At 36.7% G+C, this 20390-nt stretch overlaps 2 protein-coding genes across 2 annotated transcripts; one reads left to right on the top strand and one right to left on the bottom strand.

Moving 5' to 3' along the window:
• Positions 1 to 226: 226 nt before the first annotated feature.
• tmem182a (transmembrane protein 182a) lies at positions 227 to 6589 on the bottom strand. Its single transcript, XM_079254838.1, has 5 exons — positions 6218 to 6589; positions 4708 to 4834; positions 2190 to 2288; positions 1966 to 2103; positions 227 to 1533 (listed from the first exon to the last, which is right to left on the bottom strand). Exons 1-5 carry the CDS (start codon positions 6374 to 6376, stop codon positions 1307 to 1309), a joined length of 750 nt encoding a protein of 249 aa, XP_079110964.1. The 5' UTR covers positions 6377 to 6589; the 3' UTR covers positions 227 to 1306.
• A 4413-nt stretch (positions 6590 to 11002) lies between these two features.
• mfsd9 (major facilitator superfamily domain containing 9) lies at positions 11003 to 18250 on the top strand (the record flags this gene model as incomplete). Its single annotated transcript, XM_079253920.1, has 5 exons — positions 11003 to 11090; positions 13894 to 13937; positions 15077 to 15206; positions 17119 to 17328; positions 17403 to 18250. Exons 1-5 carry the CDS (start codon positions 11021 to 11023, stop codon positions 18248 to 18250), a joined length of 1302 nt encoding a protein of 433 aa, XP_079110046.1. The 5' UTR covers positions 11003 to 11020.
• Between the last annotated feature and the right edge of the window lie 2140 nt (positions 18251 to 20390).

Raw genomic sequence — 20390 nt, 5'->3', positions numbered from 1 at the left:
TTTGTAGGAAAAATGGTCAAAATACTTACAACTGTTATTTATGTGTATGTACATCAGCTCAACAATGAGCCTTCTCCCATACTTTCTCAGAATACATGTTTCCCTTGTTGGAACACCTTTTTTCAATTGGAAGATCTTGTTTTTCTTGAAGAAAATTATAAAGAACATGTTCTGAGTTTTCACTTTTCAGCCAAGCTTTCATCTTTTCATTTTAATGCCAAACTGATCACAGAGAGAGAATATTTATTTGTCAAACAACACACTTAACACACTTGGAGAGATGCTGGGCTGACTTTAAAAAAGCAGTAGCATGACATCATCGACTTAGAAACTGTTGAGTCTTGTGGAAACAGGACAGTTTGTACTGGACTGGTAACCTGGTCATACTTGAACAACATGACCATTAAAGTGAACAGGTTATGGTACAGAAACAATACTGAAAGCTATAAACATATTAAGCACAATTCATTTAAAAAATATTTATCTTAAAAAAATATGAGGACCAAATCCAGAAATATTTATCCCCAATTCCCATTAATTATTGAGAAAAATCAAATCTTCTGTCTGAATGTATTAAGCCATAGCACGATGCTGGCAATCTTTGGTTATTATGAGCACAGACATAGTCAGTTTCAAAGTTGTAGCTATACATTAGAGCATCAAACATGTTTACAAATACATCTTTCTGTTTTATGAAAAATTCAGTGCAAAGCTTAAACTAATTATTTCATGCATCATCAGTATAACTCAGCAAACCACTAGGGTGTTGGGACGTCAATGAACTGCTGTTTTTTTTATCTTTTTTCCATATGATTTGTGGACATTAAACAAACAAGACAAGATCAACTGATCAGAAAAACTTTTCAAAAGCACTGACTCCAAATAGTATGTATGCAGAATAAATTATGAGAAACTGCATCAAGTTCTCTTCAACACTCAATTGAAAACAGATAGATTCCTTAGCTTCTCATTTTACCACAGAAGCCTGAGAATAATCCATTTATTCACATGAGATGAGTTTGTGCAGGGAAATAAACTTTGATGAACATACCTTACATGCAACGTTAAAAAAAAGCCATAGGTATTTACATACAATCATGCCTGTAGTGTGTTCATGATTTAGCTCAGCTGGTCAGGATGGAGTGATGATGATGACGATGCCATTTCTGAGTAAAACATCTGATGAAAATTTTCCTTGGAACAAAATGTTCAAGGATGTCCAAACCACACAGCTGCCTAGCAGAATCTATTAAGTTCTGTTTTTACATGGCAGAAACACTCGGAAATGTGAACATACAACTTTTTTTCAGTGGGAATGAATTTGAACAGTTCGACCAATCAGGAGGAAAAGGAGACCAGCCAGGAGGCAGAAGAAGATGCCAATGGGTGCAAACATGAAGGACAGACCATAGCTGAAGGAAAGTTGGAAATCTGGGCACATGGAAGACCGCTGGTGTTCAATGTAGACATCCACCACACCCAACACCTGAAGCCACAGTACGTACATCACCACAACACACAGAAGGAAAAGACCTGGTGGTGCAAAGAAGAGCCATATAAGTAAAGTTATGAAATGTTGAGGGCTGACAGTCACATCTATGTTTTGTACAGATGATGCAGTTTGGACACATCATTAAACTGTAAAGTGAGATGTATTTTTACATCAATTCCTTATTTTAAAAAAAATTGTTGTAGCCTTATTAAAACCAACTTCTGTTTATTCACTTAAACACAACCTTTAACAATACCCTGCAGAATCAGTACCTCATACATATGATTCAATAACTTTTTTAAGTAAAAACCTAATCTACGAAGTTATCCGAAACTAGAGCTGTTCAGTAAAACCAATGTAGTGGAGTAAATAGTTCAGCGTTATACTGTCTGTGTGTAATGAAGTCCAACTCCTCTATACTCTGTATATTTAGGCATGTGTTCTGAGTCAGTTAACCACTGGATTAAACTCACCAGATGCCAGGAAAAGGCCACCTCCTGCTTTATACAAGCGATGGCTTGCAAACGGAGCAGCACAGATAATGACGAACCCAGCAAGAGCTACAGCTGCCACACCAATGAGCATAAAAATGCTCCAGAAGCCTCTGTAGACTGGGCAACAGAGATGTTAGCCAAATAAAGTCATATAGAGCCAATGGATTATGGAAAATAAAAACAATGTATGAGGATATACTCACTTATCGCAGAATCATACTCCGTGGCGTTGTGGGTCAGATGTGACACTGGGAATGGAAAGAGGTAGGAAGGCATACATTCTTTTGAGTGTGGTTGATTTTCTGCAGACAAGAGGGAATAATGCATTTTTTAATCATAATAAACTGATGAAAAGATATAAGTGTAGCAGTAACAGGACATAAGGGCTGTGACGATATGCTTTTGTCCCGATTCGATTCTGATTTTTTTTGGGTGCCAATTCGATTTAAATTGCAATTCCCATGATTCCTCGATATTGCTGATTTTTTTGTAGACTTAAAAACAAAAAAATGTACAAAACTTGTTTTTGTTCATAATTTATTTTATTTCAATTAGGTAAAAAAACAACACAGCAGCCAGACCATAATTCTGCTGCCATAATGCCCAAGAAAATTAGTAAAAAGATCAATAAAAACAATAGAAATGACAAAAAATTTATAACTGATTATTTTTATTTATTTTAAAAGAAAAATAACTGATTTTTTACAAAATAAAAAAAAAACTGTTTTAAAATTGTGAAGCAAAAAATCCCAATATTTGATTTTTCTATTCAATTTTCCCACCACTGACATGGCCATAAAATGTTTGTGTTTATTTGTTTTATAATAAATAACTAAATATGTTGCTATAATTATGCTGATGATATACAAATACATAAACCTTCTCACCAGGAGAGTGTTGTCTCATCCAAACATTGATCAAATGAATTCCCTCTGGAATAAAGTATTTTTTGTTTAGATTGATTTCATTAAAGATTGGGTGCTCCAGAACTTTCTTGTTTTTGGAGAAGAGTAAGAAAGATAAGAAGTCAGCACTCAGCTTCAAACAATGATGTTAAAAACCAACAGCCAAACCAGAAATCAGGGAGTGCACATAGATTCACACCGGAATATCAGCAGGGAGTTGAGGCACTTGTGCAGTCAGCTTGTTTTCACTTCAAAAACAAATCAAGGATTAAAGGAATTATGAAAACTTGTAAATGTATTTAACTTCAGTAGACTTGACCACTGTAATGTTGTTCTTACAGGTCTCCCTAAAAAGTCCATCAGATGTCGGCAGTTAGTCCAGAGAGCTGCTGCTCGAGTCCTCACTAAAACCAAGAAAGTGGATCACATAACTCCAGTCCTTAAATATTTATTCTGGCTTCTATGTTTGTCAAAGAATTTAGTTTTAATAAAACAAGTATTATTTTCTCAAATTTTAGCTGTTATTTCATGCATTTTATCTGATAGTTATTTTGGCTTGTTTTTGACTTGATTTTTTTGTACTTTTCAATGCATGTTTTGCACCCTACTTAGTGCAAGTAGGTAAAACCTTTCTGTTATAAATCTGCAGAGCACCACCACGTTTTAGAAAGACAGCCTGTATGTATTGTGCAGAAGACGAGAAGCTAATCCTGCCTTTGGGTGTGGGCTGTAAAGCTGTTTTGCATGCGCTCAGAGAAAGCGGTTAAATGAGACAATACCACATGCTACAACGAGAATTCAGCCGCACATAAGTGAAAGCATGCCGGAAACTAGCCTCCAGACCTCGGCCTGGCTGAACAACTGACCATTAGGCAGTAACAGCAGGGTCTAAGTGAGCAGGCACTAGCTGCTGGGATTGGGTCTAGCCAAGCCATTAAATGCTACTGGCACTTTTCTTTTACCGCCATTCACTTGTTGAAGAAAAAGACAAAAGTCAGATCAAAGCCATTAAACATTCTTTCTATGGCAAAAACTTCAAAATGTCCATTTCTGAAAAACAACTTTTTTCACTGGGTCACAAGCAACATAGTAATTGAGCTCTTGCCTCCTTATGTTTTATATCCTCTCCTCTCTCTTTTCCCTCTCATTTCTTCCAACATGTGAAATTCCACAGATCCTCACAAGGTCCTTTCATTTCTGGAGGCTGTTTCTGACAATGGCCCACCATTCAAAGTCCCAATCAGAAAATAGATGACACACAACCAGCTGACGGAGGACTAAAATAACATCACATGGTGCAACTTTCTTGAAACAGTCACATGAGGGTTTGGGGTTTCCACCACAGTGTTGTCACGCATCCTCAACAGACAGTATCGCAGCAAATAAAAAGTCACCAATTTTAGATTTTAAGGACTAGTTTAATCCTATAGCCATTTTTGTTGGATTTTTAACTGCAAAAGCAATATCAGTTTTACCTCCTTGACAGATTTTTCATCATTTTGTGAGAATTTCTTGAAGTCAAGATTTTGAGTTCAAATTAATGCTTATAAAAGCTGATCATTTTTCAGCCGTGTATCTGTGATTCATGGTGGTTTTTATGTTATATTACCATTCCCAAATCTTAAATAAGTATTTTGATTTTATGTAGCATTTCAATCAGATTTACAGCAATCTGATTGAAATGCCTCTAAATGTTTGTAAAACCATATATACAGATGATTTTTATTTTCAAATGCAGTGCGTATATCTTATTTGATTTGAAGTGCAAATAACAACATTATATAAAGTGGTGCCACGTATAATTTATTCCACTTACTGAACCAGAGTTTCCACAGCAGGTTTTCATCCCTGATGTTGACTCCATAGGAGCACCTCCAGAAGAAGCCCTCGTGGTATAGTTTGATGTCTTTAGGAGCATCATGTAGCACTACCACATTACCAAGCTGAAATTAGGATGGAGACGTTGTTAAGACTGAACACTGAACATTTTCTGATTTGTCAACGTCTGCTGAATATAGTTTAAAACATATATAGTAAGTGAAATTGTGCACTCCACATAAAAATCAGTTTGAAGATGATGCAAGGCAGGTGCTCAGTGTGCTGCCAGTCTTTTGCAGAGCAGCTGCTAAGTCGGGTCAGGGGTTGGGCTGATTTAGCACCCTTTAACTTTAGGCTGGTCTAGTTTGGTGACAACCAAGCATATGGGTCCTCCTCATTCAGGAAACAAACCACTACTCTTTACTGTGTAGAAAAAATAATTCTCCAATCACCTGTCATCAATAAAATGTCTCTCAGAAAAGTGGGAACTGGGAACAGTTTTGGACCTTAAGGGTCCATAAAGTCCAGCTCAAGGGAGACATGATATGTTAATTCTTTCAACTCATTATCAAATAAGTTTAGGATTTGTTTTAAGAATCACAAAGGAAGGAGTAAGTACATTAAGCCTGAGATCTACGGGTTCTTTCACAGGCTTTGATGATAAATCTAAAAGATCAAAATACAATCCAAAACTTTAGAGACAAATATCACTAACAGGTACAATTACTGGAACCGCTAATTGTTTTTAGGCCGATTGGTAGTTATAATCAACCTGTGATAAGAAATAATCATAGTGTATAGGATTGTTCAAACCCTACTGAGCTGATTGGTACACCATTTCTCTAACTGGTTCTCCTCACACCTCAGTGCTGCAAAATTAGAATTTTATAAGAGATTTTTACTGAGATTATACTGCATTACAACACACAGCATTACACTGTCTCAGTATCAGTATCAGTGCACTCTAAAAAGCTAAGCATGTTCTACTTGGTGATATTTAATATGGCATCATACCTCTGAGACTACTGGTATTTGTATGTCTATCATTGAGGCACATGGTACAAGCTAATTACTGCATAGCTGCACACACGCTACACTAAACAGTGTCCTGTTACTGGAAGAGCTGCTACGGGGACTCCTCTCCACCCTTCAGGCCATCTATTGAAAGAGTAATTGGAGCAACTGATTGTAGTTTCCAAAGCATATTTTCTTCTTGTGTGAAGCGCAGACTGTCAGTATTTCCATAAACTTTATCTTCACATCACACAAATAAAAACCCCTACTACAACATTACAATTTCCCTCTAGAATTAATAAAGTATCTTTTATCTTATTTCATTTCAAAGTTTAAATGCAGTTGAAAATCGCATAATAACTGAAGTTATTTGCAATCCCTTTAATCCTTTTAAATTTGAATTTTTCATTCTGCTCTTCCATGTAGAAACACTTGTCAATCTGGCAGTCTTCTTATTGTCTTTGACCTGCCGCTGTTTTAAATCCAGCACCCACCTCTTTGTCCACATCGCCTGGGCCAACAGATCCATCAGGGTTTGGGTGGCAAGTCTCTGAGGCCAGCAGCCAGTAATCAGTTCCAAAAGAAAGCAGGATGAACACAGATGCCAAAGCCCCAAAGAGCCCTGCAAAGAATAATGCCACACTAAGCTTCATGGTCCAGGACTGAACGGCTACTCTGCTGCTGGATTTCTACTCTCAGTCTGCTTTCCCCTCCAACTACAGCAAGTGCATGTGACAAGCTGAGGCAGAAGCAGTCACTCCTCTGGTGCTGTATTATATCCACTTAGATGCGTTGTTGCTCTATCCAGCTGGTTTTGTTGGGTTACTGGAGCTGAACTCCTATCCTGTATTTGTGTTAATGTTATGGGAGGACAAAGTTGTCCACATGACTCCTTTGGACCCTCATCTGGGGCCTGAAACCAAGCCAACCCCCTGCCCCTGGGCTATTTTTGATGTCTGATTGAAGGCGGCTGCTCCACTCTACTACGGAGATGAATGTGCAGACCATTTGGAGTGTGAGGGGAGGGGATCAACACAGAAATAACCAGTGGCAACTGACACCTATCGTTTGACGGGAATGTCAGGGTAGGGTAAGACTGAAAGGACAGAAGAAGAATAAATTATCCCACTACACCTTTCCTCAAACCTTTGCCCTACCAGGACAATATACATATAAACAGTTATACACAACATAAGCTACACAATTTCCCACAAGGAGAGTGACGTGAATGACTATGACTGTTGCCTCTTAGATCATTCCTGTGTCAGTTCCAGTTAAAGCGCTACACAGGATGGACATAATACCATAAAAAGCTAAATAATTTTGCTCTAAAAAAAACCTAATAATTAGAAATAAACAACACAAATGTTAGAACAGAAGAAAGTTCCACAAATTCTGCAAACAGAAAATGTTCTAAATTTATCTTTCTGTTTGAGTAGCCCTCACGGTGGGTAAGTATTTCTATTTTGTTTTATATTTTGATCTTTAAATAGCTAAACAATATATTTGGTTGGCTGATAAAGGTGTTATTTGAGAAGAATTTCTTATTTATTGACATTTAAGGGGCATATTTGACAATGGGACTATATGTGGACACTGTCTAATTGGCACATTGATGTGACCGCAGCCACCCTAAACTAAAGCTACTCCACTGTGTGTGTGTATGTGTGTGTGTGTGTGTGTGTGGGTTTGTCTACATGTAACATGCAACTAAACTGGGAGTTCATCATCCACGAAGGTCAACTCTGTGTTTTATTTAAGTTTTGATGAAAGCAATCCTTATCCAAACCAAAATTGAATATTGTCTTTGTTCTTAATTCCTCTTTGACCAAGCTTCATGGAATTTGGCTTGAACATATTTGTGTACTTTGCTGAAAAACAAAATAACACACAAACAAGAAAAGCAATGATAACATACTTGGATCCCAGCTCTGAATCTGTCAAAGCAAAGTGCAAAAATCAATAATTCATGAAATAGCAGTATATCCCACAAAAACTTATATGGACATGTTACTTTTAGGTGACTTTTGGAAACCATTGAGTATCCCTTCCACCCAATGACCATTTCAGGTTTTGTCATTTCTGCTTTCAGGCAAAATATTCTCCAAGACTCAGAACTTGTGTAATGCTATTTTCAGAATAATGAGAAATCGTTTGATTAAAGGAAAATCATTCAAGTTTCTTATCATGTACAGTTCTGTCAGATATAGATATTTTCAGAAAACCCTGGCTCGAAGTGAACAGAAACCAAGTGATAAATGTTAAATGGATACACTTAAACTCATCTTACTGTTGACATGGCTTTATTTCAACAACAGAGTGCAGCAGGTGCATCCAACTTGTGGAATATACAGTTCCTCATATGCTTGCATCTTCTGGGCATCTTGGGTCAGATTGCTACTTAATTATGTAATTCTACTCTGACTTCTTATATTTTCACAAGTCATTTTATCTATTGAATTTCCACTTTATTTGCAAGTTTTAAGGTTTCCCAATTATGATTTAATAGATTCTATTTAATCAGCTGTGACAATGCCTTAATGTATTTATCATTTAAGAAGTTGCTTTTTTGTGATTTTTGTACTTCACTATCCCAGTTAAATAACTGACTGACTGACTGAATGAATGAATGAATGAATGAATCAATCAATCAATGAATCAATGAATGAAAACAATATTGCCATTGTACATATAATATAGAGCTATAATATTCAATGTAGTTCTTCAAGAAGCCTATAAAATGATGGCAAACAAACTCCAATTCGTATGAGAGTAGGGGTAGAACTTAATATTAAAACATAAAGACAAAAACAAACAAACAAACGAAAAAAAAAAAAAAAAAAAAAAAAAAGCCAAAAGAGACATTTTGCTTTGTTTTCCTTATTCTATAGTCTGAGAGCGGTTTAGTTGGAGTGGTTGCAGTATTTCGGATGAGCCAGCAGGTGGAGTGCAAGCAAATAGTCTCATAGAACTATTTACTTGGGAAGAAGGAAGCATGAAATAATTATACATTTAGTTATTTAAAGAAAGTATATAATCAAACAACATTGTTACCAAATTTAATACAATAAATAAATTAGAAAATTAAAAGTGGTTAGTTCGTTAGAATAATGATACCATACTGTAAACTGGAGGCCATTTCATGCACAAAACAACAAAAAAGCCTAATTAAAAAGGAATGATAAAAAAAATACAGTTAAATCATAATAAAATAATAATAAAAGTAATGAGATATACGTCATTTTCTAAACCAAAAATTTAATAAAAATCTCCAGAATCTAAAGGGAAAAGTCAGTGACGTCAGAAGACGAAACCATCAGAGAAGCAATCGGGGGGGGGGGGGGGGGGCGACGGTAGGTCTAATGGTTGTTCACCACGAGATAAATCAATGTAGAAAAGATTGTCAAAATTATCCCGATAAACAAAATTAAAATACTAATGTCTCGATTCACATTTTTAAAAAGGTACTTATTTTTACTAACTAATAAAAATCTGCCGGTTTGACGTCTACCCATACTTGATGACACACCACACCGGCTCGGTAATGCGTGATCTGTTTGGATACAGTAGGACCGAATGAGCGCTTCCGCTTTGGCTGTAGCCGAGCTGTCACTGTGGGAGGATGAACAACCAGAAATGTAGCACTTTATTCCTGAAACTAAGAGGACGGAGGAGGATTATACAATGTATCTACGTGGTGGGCTTCATGGTGAGTGGGGAACTTAAAATATCCCCTTTCTGGTGTCTGGATGAGACGTGGACAGTCAGGTATAGCCCTGTCATGCTTTCATAACTCAGGTATTATGCCAATCACGAATTTGAATCAGAACAGTCTTAAAAGTCATTTAGAGAATTGACTTTTTATATATTTAAATACTGAAGTTATTGGTTAATTTCAATGTGTATACTCTTGACTGAGCCTAAGACAGAGTTTTCCTGAAATAAGTCCATGAACGATGACTAATCTTTCGAACATCAAATTAGTGTCTTTAGCATTTGTCAAAAAAATAAAAAATGAAAAAAATAGTTTTTTAACTTAAATCATACTTTCATAGTAACCTCTGATATCTAACATAGCAAGTACCTGCAGGAAGTATCATCCTTTCCAGCATGTTTGTATACTCAATATGCAATTTAGTTTTACAATGGTGACATGTCAACATCACATTTTGATAAGTATTTTGCTTTATTTCAGATAACGAAAATATCACTTCCAAATGTTTAAAAAAAAAAAAGCATGTCCAACTGCACATACATTTACAAAGTATTTAGCCAGTGTAAAGTCAGAGCTGAGGACTAGTGATAATTGCATAAATCAGCTGTGGTATTTGGAAATCTGTTTTGAAACTAGCTGACTTACAAGTAGTTAAATATAACAAAAATATTTTAAGTCACTGAGAAATATAAAGATGTCATAGAACAAGACTGCTTGAACCATCTGAGTTTACTGTTGGTCGCCTCCTAACAGCATCACTGTCACTGCTTATAGTTGACATGCTGAGACGTTAATTGGTATTCATTGAATTTTAGGACCTTCTTAAACCAATTCCTAGAACTTCTGTGTGTACTAATACCACCTACAACCAAGTTTAGGTCATTTTACAGATGTTGAAAAGCAAAGACTTATCTGTAGTCATTCCTCTGAGAACTTATTGCAAAGGTTCAATTATTGAATTAAAGATGACTAAAAGAATTCAGAAAACTCAGAGTTTTGGCAAAGGAAAAATGCAGAACCTGCTGACACAGTAATGTTCCTGAAGGTTAAGAAATTTCTGTAATGGATTGTGTTAGAACACTGTATGAGATGCTGTGTGTCTTCAATTAAGTCTTTGGCTAAAACTGCTCTGATCTCAGCTATACGGATAAACAGGATGAGACATGACTTTTTTTTTGGCTCGGAGTGAATCCTCAGACTGTCTGTACTGCATACTGGACATTGGTTTCATATTTTTTGTTTGAGAAACATGTTTCTTAGTATCAGTCACCATGGTAACCATAGTAACTCATGGTGACTGATACTAAGAAACAATCTGACACTCCCATGTGTCCATGTATACGGGTAAAATGGAAGTTGTATTTTTTATTTTTCTGCTGCCATGGCACATTACAATATATTTTGTATTACTTAAAAACAGACTTGGAGCTGATTGAGAATTTCAGGATTAAACTTAGAGTTTTGTGAAACTGCTTTTTAAGAACAAGCCTCTGCTGTTCAGGTCTCTGGTGTGATAACGTCCTCTGGATTCTTGCCTCTCATTCACTTCCATTGTTTTGTTTAGGACTTGTTTGGGGTGAGCATGATCCTCCCACTGCTGAGCCATCATGTGAAGGCTCTTGGAGCAAGTCCCACTGTGGCTGGCATTGTGGGTAAGTTCTGTCCAGACTACATAGTAATCTGTTTCGGCCGTGTAGCTGATGTACTGCAGAGTGGTTGATGTGTCGGTTTGATTAAGTATTAAGCTGGTAAAATAAAAATGGCTGGTTAATGTTTTTTTTTGTTTGTTTTATTTTATTTAATCATTTATCAAAATAGGAAAAGTAAAACGTCACATGCAGTAATCAGGCCCTTGATTCAAGCATGTAAATAGGCTACCTATGGATAACTTCCTGGATATGAGATAACAAGCAATATTAACTTGGAATTTGTGGGGTTTTTTGTTATTTATTTATTTATTTATTGCCAACGTTCTTCTCAGGCTCTTGTTAGATTAGGTGAGGACCCGAGCTCCACTGCCACTTTCAGGTCGTGTAGAGAGGTTCAGCAGGGTTCTAATCCAAAGTAAACCATATTTATGGTACATGGTTTCTTTGCCTTTGTGAACAAACTGCTTGGCACTCTAACGAGATGCACATGATCATGTTTCTGCCATGTTTGAGGCCAGATGCACCAAAGCTTTCCATACACAGGCATGTAATCATTGTACATTACACTGTAGAGCTTTGAATAACATGCATTCTCCTACAGAGTCACTGTTTAGGACAAGTGCCCATGTCGTTCTTATGCTCCATATCATAGTCTGGTTTGTATGTTGGTGTGGTCAGTCATTGTGGTTCCAAGTATTTTTACTGCATGCTTTCAGCTGCAGAGGCGAATGGCTGACCCTTACAGACTGGTGGAGATGTTGACATTTATGTATCACAGGCTGCTGGAAAATATTCCAATAGCATGCCGCAGACATAAACATGCCCAATTTTTCATTTTAGCTCAAAAGGTTGAGAGTTATAAAACAAAGGAAAGAGTGAAATGTATGCCTCTACAGTTCTGATTAAATGTCTATTGTAATGTAAATGTAATTCACATTTTATTCCAGGCTGTGTGTGTTTCTACCATAAAGATGAGAATTTGACACAAATTCTTGATAACTGGTTAGCTTTTGGATCCATTTTTACTACCCTAATTCCAATAAAGTTGGGGGGGTGTTTAACATAAATTTAAACAGCAAACAATGACTTGCATTTATTTTAATCTATATTCAATTGAATACTCTACACAGACAAGATATTACATGGTCAAACTGATGCATTTGATTATTTTTTTGCAAATATTATTGACACATTTTCAATTTGGTGGCTGCAAAACTTTCTAAAAAAGCTGGGACAGGTGCATGTTTACCACTGCGTTACATCACCTTTCATCTTAACAATACTCATAATGTGCCACACATTTTCAACTGGAGACAGGTCTGGAGTGCAGACAGGTCAGTCCACTACCTGAACTCTTCTACTACGAAGCCATGCTGTTTTAACATATGCTGAATGTAGCTTTGCATTGTATTGCTGAAGTAAGCAAGGAAGTCCCTAAAAAAAATGTCTCTTAGATGGCAGCATGTTGCTCCAAAACCTGTATGTACATTTCAGCATTAATGGTGCCTTCACAGAGGAGTAAGTTAATCATGCCATGGCCACTGACACAGCCCCGTACCATCACAGGTGTTAGCTTTTGAATTTCACACTGATATTGGCCTGGATAGTCCTTTTCCTCTTTGGCCTGGAGGACACGGTGTCCACGATTTCTAAAAACAATCTGAAATGTGGACTCGTCAGACTGCAGCACACTTTGCATCAGTCCATCTCAAATAAGCTTGGGCTAAGAGAAGCCGGTAGAGTAGGTATGGTAGAGTTTTAACTTGCACTTGTAGATAAAGTGATGAACTGGGCTAACTGACAAGGGTTTTCTGAAGTGGTGATGTTTTTAATGCAATGCACCCTGAGGGATCAAAGATCACAGGCTTTTGACCTTTGGCCTTAAGCGCAGAGATTTCTCCAGATTCTCTGAATGTATTGACGATATTGTCCCTAAATTCCTTTCAGTTGAGAAACATTGTTCTTAAACTGTTGAACTGTTGGCTCATGCAGTGGTTTACGAAGTGCTGAATCTCACCCCATCCTTGCATGTGAACAACTGAGCATTTCAAGGGTTGCTCTTTTTATGCCCAATCATGAAACTAACTTGTTTGCATTAATTTGTTTAACTGTAGAATGTTTCAAACTGGTGTTTATGAGCATTCCTCAGCATTCCCAGTCTTTAGTTGCCTCTGTCCCAGCTTTTTACGTAGCTTTTTGAAAGAATAGGATTAAAAAAATGAGTGAATATTTGCCAAAAAACAACAACAACATAACTATACGTTTTATCAGTTTTAACATTAAGTATAATGCCTTTGTAGTGTATTTAACTGAATTCAGGTTTAAAATAATTTGCAAATCATTTTATTCTGTTTCTCTTAAGATGTTCAGGACAAATGAAAGGAGCCCAAGTTAAAATTAACTTGTCACTGCAGAGGGCCTGAATACTTATGCAAAGTGATACATTGCTTTGGTTTTTCTTGAGGAAAAACAAAACTTATTACAATTTTTTATTTTGGGGTTTGACTGTAGATTGATGCAGAAAAATTTAAACATTCTAACATTTAAATGACTTTCTGCAATTTAACAAAAACTTTGAAATGCATCATATTCATTTTTTATGCAGGTGTTTGTGTTGTCATTTTGCAATTTAATATTTGGACTGTTGGTTCAAATTTCACCTCAGATTTCTCAGGAAGTGGTCATTGACATTTATTTTTTTTCCTGCTCTTGTGCTGAAATAAATCTATTGATTATTATCTTATTATTTGGATTATTGAGCTTCATATTTAATATAAGAATTAAAACAGTTGTGAAATTTTTGCAGGTTCCACATATGGGATCTTGCAGCTTTTCTCAAGCACAGTAGTTGTAAGTATTGACTTAGTTTTTTGTTGTTGTTTTTTTTTTGTCTTGTCCAGCATTTAGGCAAGCAGAATGATGGTCTGGTTGCTGTGTTCTGCTGAGCAAATTTTATTTGCCAAGGGAAGCTTTATAGATATAATGATCCCCTTGAATTTTTATTTTATTTCTATATTTATTTTGTATTATTGTCTGAATTGTAGAGTTTGTACTGCTGGACCGGAGAGGACAGACGAAAGACAGAAAGAGAAATAAGTTTCTTTCTTACCCCCTATCCAGTCTTTCCTGTTCAACAACACATGCCTTACACTAAGTGAAAAAATTGGTTGCATTCCTTGTCATTGCTGGTATTTCATGAAAACAATAAACACTGGCTGCTCTTGGTTGATTGTGGTCCCACAATGCATTCAGTGTGCGCACACACACACACACACAGAGTTAGCCACAAAAACTCTTTTTTTTTTTTCTTTTTTTTTTTAACACAGAAATGGATTCTTACCTTTTGTTGCCTTCCCAGACTGAACACTGGGGAGGATTTATTTTATAAGTAAACAAACATTTCGGTGCTGTGATGAAAACCTGAAAGCTAGCCGACAATCATCATGGCACTTGAACTTAGACTCTCAGCTCATCATTTCTGCCGCCCAGAGCTCTTAAAATTGGTTTAATTCTCTGGGTCATGCGACAAATTAAACACATAAGGAGTCATCTGTTGGTTCCTTTATGCAGACCAGCTGAATCCTGATAAATGTAGGGATATGTGAACAGCTGGGTCACTATGGTAATCCCACAAGTCTAGATCCAGAACACAGCAAACTCAATTGGTCCTAATTTCATTATTTTATCGGATGATTGTGTGTTTGCACGTGTGAGTGAGTGAGTGAATAGGAGAGGGAGAGAGAGAGAGAGAGAGAGAGAGGGAGGGCGAGAATCTAATAAAGCCAGACTGTTTCGTACTGTAGGGAGATAATTCAGGGTTTGGGGGATTTTTGCTTAATTTATTTAAGTCATGTGACCTGTCAGACTTCTACACATATATTTTCATAGCAAAGTTACACTCATAATATTTAGTCATGATATATTATGTCAATGCACCAAGCTTCTACTTTTCTATATGTTGTAATTCATCATCTTTATGTGATTGGCAGGGCAGCTGGAGCGATGTTGTGGGACGTCGATACTCTCTGTTGACCTGTCTATTACTGAGTGCTTTAGGCTACAGCCTCCTGGGGATGTCCACCAGCATTGCTTTGTTTGTCCTTGCACGGATACCAGTGGGTATGTTGTAAGAAAAACACGAACAAAATAAAGGTTTCTTTTGGTCGCAGACATTTTTATTTAATGTAAACCCATCTTTGAAAGGGATTCATCTTATCCAAAAAACAAAACAAAACATAGCAACAAGTTTTGACAGACTTTCCCATTAAATCCAATGGGTAAATGTGTCCAAACTTTCAACTGGTAGCATGTGTTACTGTAGATCTGGTTGAATGAGACTGCAGTCATGATTTGTTTTGGGGTTTTTTTTGTTTTTTTATATAATCATCAGTGTTTTCTGGACTTTGACTGTTTTTTATTTCAGATTCATGATGACTTCAGGACATTCTTAAAGAATATACGTCCTTTACTGGCTTCCATCATTTTGATTGTCACTCATTATATCAATATTTATGTGATTGTTGATCTTATTATCTTAACATGCTAAATTCTCCAAACTAAAATGCATTAGCGTTTCTTTTAATTTATAAAACTGATCAACAAGTTATGCAACTCCATTTCCAAAATAGGTTGGATTCATGTGCAAAATGTTAATAAAAGCAGGAGAAAAATAACTGGCAAATCATTTTACTCTTCATTTAATTAAAAACGCATCAGAAATGTATCACATGCATTATAATTCATGTGTTCAGCAAGCTGTGTTTTCCATAAACTCATTTAAAACTATAAGAGATTTTCACTGAGACCAGCCCAATGATACTTTTATAATTCTGCAACTGATTACAAGCAGAATGAGCTGTACGTGGAAAAACTTGTTTTTATTTTTCCATTTCTGTGCTGGCGTTTTAGACAGAAAGAAGAATTTCATCTTGGGATTGGAAACAGAAACTATGCTACTTTTTGAAGGATGTAAATGTGAGGGTAAAATGGGTTAATGATAACCCCACAAGTTAAGAAAGCATTAAAGTAGTTAATGCTCTAAGTGGGCATCTGACTGATTGATAAGGAAAGCAGTGATTAGGTTAGGGCATGTTTGTATTGTAGTGCATGTAAACAGGCAAAGATATGTGGAGGTATATAAAGGAACTATGTTCTGATCACTCTGCAGCTGTGGGGTGTATCAGTGTTTGATAAGAAGCTGATTGCAAAGAACTGGTGAGTAAGGTTTTGTGATGGAGCGGAAATGATCACCTCATCTTGAACATAAACGAAACAAAAGTTTACTTCTTTAAGTCTAATGCTAGACAGACGGGTAGCGGAGATTATTCCTTTGTTATTATTGTTTTTATTTAAGAAAATGTCTTTCATTTCTTTTAATCGTGATCTAAAAGTGTTGTGTCAGCATTAAAATGAAAGTTTAAATCACACATAGTATGTGAACTATAGTATGTGAACTTTATTAAAAGCCAAAACAGTCGGATTTGGTGTCAATGCAGAGCAGTTAATCAAGTTAACATCCACACGAAAGTAGGAATTTTTTTTCTTTAGACTATTTGATCAAGACTATTAATATTCACAATAAGATTAAATTGAGTGAAACTCGGGACTGATCCCTTAGACTCACCCTCTATTCAAGGAAGAAGCTACAAATAATGCCTTGTGCTAGCAACTTCTGAAATCTGCTTTTCTGGGTCATTTTAGAGATGTACAATCTTTCAAAAGTTAGATTTGTATTATTCTTTGCTTTAACGTCCATCTGGCATCATCTACTGCATTAGAAACTTTTGATTACTCTAGAAAAGAAGCTACAGGATATTGTAAGTATCCAATAATAATTTATTGCTGCTAAAAAGACTGTAGTTGTTTTAATCTTTTTTTTAATTAAAATGGAAGAAAGTCATTCATGTTAGTTGTGTTGTACTTTGTGCTGTCGTATCTCCTTTGCTTTTTTTTTTTCTTAAAAGCAAGACAAAGTATAAAGTAAAAAGTGGGCCACAGTTCTGGTTTATACTGAATGTATTTTCTATTTCAGGGCTCTTCAAGCACTCCTTATCCATCTGCAGAGCTTTGCTCTCTGACCTGGTGTCAGAATCAGAGCGCCCTCTGGTGATGGGACACTTTAATGCAGCTTCCAGTGTTGGATTCATTCTGGGTCCCGTGGTGGGTGGCTACCTCACTGAGCATGAAGGAGGCTTTTACACCTCCTCCTTTACTTGTGCCGCCATCTTCGTTATTAATGCTGGTGAGTCAAATGGAGAATGATTCAATAGAAACTGTGAAAGTTTAGGTTCTGATATTTTGTGTTTACCTTTTCAGGGCTTGTATGGATGCTACCATGGAGTGAAACGCTAGCAGAACGTAGTGAAATTCACTGCAGCAACAACACAAGTAAAGGTTGTCATGACAACTTTTGTAGCAAGTCTGTGCACAATGGTTCCCATGTAAATAGCCACCACTTGGTGTTGGCAGAGACTGAACCAGATTCTCCTGGGAAGCACCATCTCAGGTGGAGGGATGTGTCTCTGCTCCAACCTGCATGGAGACAGCTGTCCTCGGTGGGCTCTAAAATCCACATGGTGGCCTCTTCTGACATGTGGGATCTCTTCCTTGTCCGTCTTCTGATGGCCATAGCCATCATGCTCTACTATAGCAATTTCTCTCTGGCCATGGAGGAGCGTTTCTCACTCAAACCAAAGACAACAGGTTATCTGATCAGCTACAGCAGCACCTTAGGGGCCTTGGCTGGGTTTCTGGTGGGGCCGGTCACCCAGCTCTATAGGAACAACATGCCGGCTCTGCTGCTGCATTCCACTGTGCTCACATGCTCACTCATCTTCCTCTATGCTGCTGCACCGAGCGTGTGGCAGGTGCTGCTCACGTCCACCTTCTTTGCCATTTCCACAACTATTGGACGGACTTGTATCACAGACTTGGAGCTACAGAGGGGAGGGGTCCAGGCCAGTGGGACTCTGATTGGAGCAGGGCAGTCAGTTACAGCTGTGGGTCGAGTCTTGGCCCCACTCCTCTCTGGTCTGGCTCAGGAGTTCAGCCCTTGCGGTCCTCCCAGTTTGGGAGTAGTACTGGCTATGGCAGCTGTAGGTTTACTCCTCATCAGAATCCCCAAATGGGATGGAAGAGGGATGAGTAAAACAACCAAACTTTGAAACTCTCAGCAACAGAGTGGATTTAGAAGTGTTGAAAATCAATGCAAGTCCACAAATCAGAGAAGTGCTCTTACTTGCAGGAGGCAGCTGTGACAAACAGCAGACTCGTAGTGTGAACAGTGTTCATACTTTTGCGTGTTTTTTTGTTTTTGTTTTTTTGCAGCACGGGTGCCTCCCCTTAATGCATCCATGAATGTGATGATATGCTGAAAAGGTTTCATCACTACCAGCACTGCAGGCCTTCTCTCAGGGACAATGGAAATTAACAGTACAGCTGCAAAGAAGATTGTACTTATAAATGCGTTGAAGTTTGACCAGACAGAACGATAAAGTATGAACTTTGTCTTGGCACATACTGTTGGAGACTACAAAACTGCATAAATTCTAATGTAATTCTGTAAGCACTACATTATTCAGTTCCCGCAACGTGACTGATGTAGGTCAGTTAATGACACACTGCAAGCTGAAATAACCACTGGTTTAACAAAATGCAAAACAAAGCAGATATTATGTTAGTAGTCATAACTGACAGTGAAGGAAATTAATTGTTCTTTTGGTGAATGTAAAATGGTTTTATTTTAAGCAAAATCTTACTTTAATACCACATTTTAGTCTAATATACTTTAAGAAATGGTCCCTCTGGTGGTATATGAGCTAAGTCTGTTTTTTTTTTTGTTTTGTTTTTTTAACTTTTCAATTTATTTATCTGAGATTTTAAAATATATTTACAAATATCCAACTCATTAGGATAAATTGATTTTTTTTTTTTTTTTTAATTATCTTAATGTGTTTTGGAGCATTTGTTGGGTTTACTAGTCCTTACACCACTTGGAAATGAAGAAATGAGTAGATATTTACTCAAATATTTATATATAATGGCCTTATTGAATAAATAAGTCAAGAATCAAATAATGCCAGAAAAAAATACTGTTTGTCTGAGTCCAAGATGTTTGAAGTAAGAAAAGTTGACATCCACGCTACACTGTTTTACATTTATTTAACATTTTTACAAATTGGCATTAAAATGTTAAATAAAAATTTAGAGCACTGAATAGTCAAATTAGTATAATATTAAATGTAAACCTTTTGTTTCAATCAATATTTTATTTAAAAATTTAAATCAAAGAGAAAATGGTATTTCAGTGTGTAAGTGAATCAGTCTGTCATAAAGAAACCTGGAACATGATTGAGCCACCATTTTACTCCAAATTAGTTTGCTCCCTCTCCCAAAAATCTATTTTTACTTAAACGGCCATATGTAATGACTTCTAAAAATGTTAAGTAAACTTGTAAAAACTTGAGTAAAAAAAAAATCCTTGCTAATTGCTGCACTTACGTTACTTTTCGAGTGTCTCACACATTTAGCCAAGTGAAAGAATGAATCTGAAGTGTCAGTGTCAGAGTGGGATTACAACAGTACAAGGTGCCATGAACAGTGTTTTACATAACCTCACTTCCAAGTTCATTCAACTGAGTATTCACTGAATAGAACATAAAGAATATAGAAATATCTTAGAGAGGCATCTTCAGTAAATCATTAAATAGAAAATAGTGTATATTTTGACAATGATCTTTAAAATTGAAAAAAATGTACACATTGGAAATTAATTAAAAGAAAAAAATAATGTTTTCCCAATTTACCACTTTTTGTGTGAGGTTACTGGTGAGGTGACGTCTCTTACTGAATCCTTAACATAAATTATACCTGCTGTGTCAAAGCAATACCATTTCATCAGCTGCTAGTCATCAAAAAGAGCCAAAACGTCTTTTTACTCCCAGAATGTTGGCCAACGTCTATTGGCTCAGTGCCATCCTCCACAGGCAACTCCCTACCACCTAGGACACCTCTGGAGGCCTTTTAAAAATAATTTGAGGAGTAGAAGTGATTCTTGGCTTGAGAAAGTTCATAAACAGCTTTTATTCTTCAATGTGTTTGTTGGACCGGATTCCACAAATTCTCAGCACTTATGAGTAAAATGGCAGTCTTAAGATGCATGATAAATACAGCTCCAGGCCTTACACGTTGTTATCCAAATGATTCAAAAGGCTGTTTGTTTCTAACCCCCCCCCAATAATGAATTATGTGTTGACGCAGGTTTTTATCTAAGAGTGTGATAAATCATAATAAAATTCATTTTCA

This window comes from Telmatherina bonti (genome assembly GCF_933228915.1).
Source record: "Telmatherina bonti genome assembly, chromosome: 15".
Taxonomy (NCBI): Eukaryota; Metazoa; Chordata; class Actinopteri; order Atheriniformes; family Telmatherinidae; genus Telmatherina; species Telmatherina bonti.
This window is presented reverse-complemented; position numbering and strand designations above follow the sequence as displayed.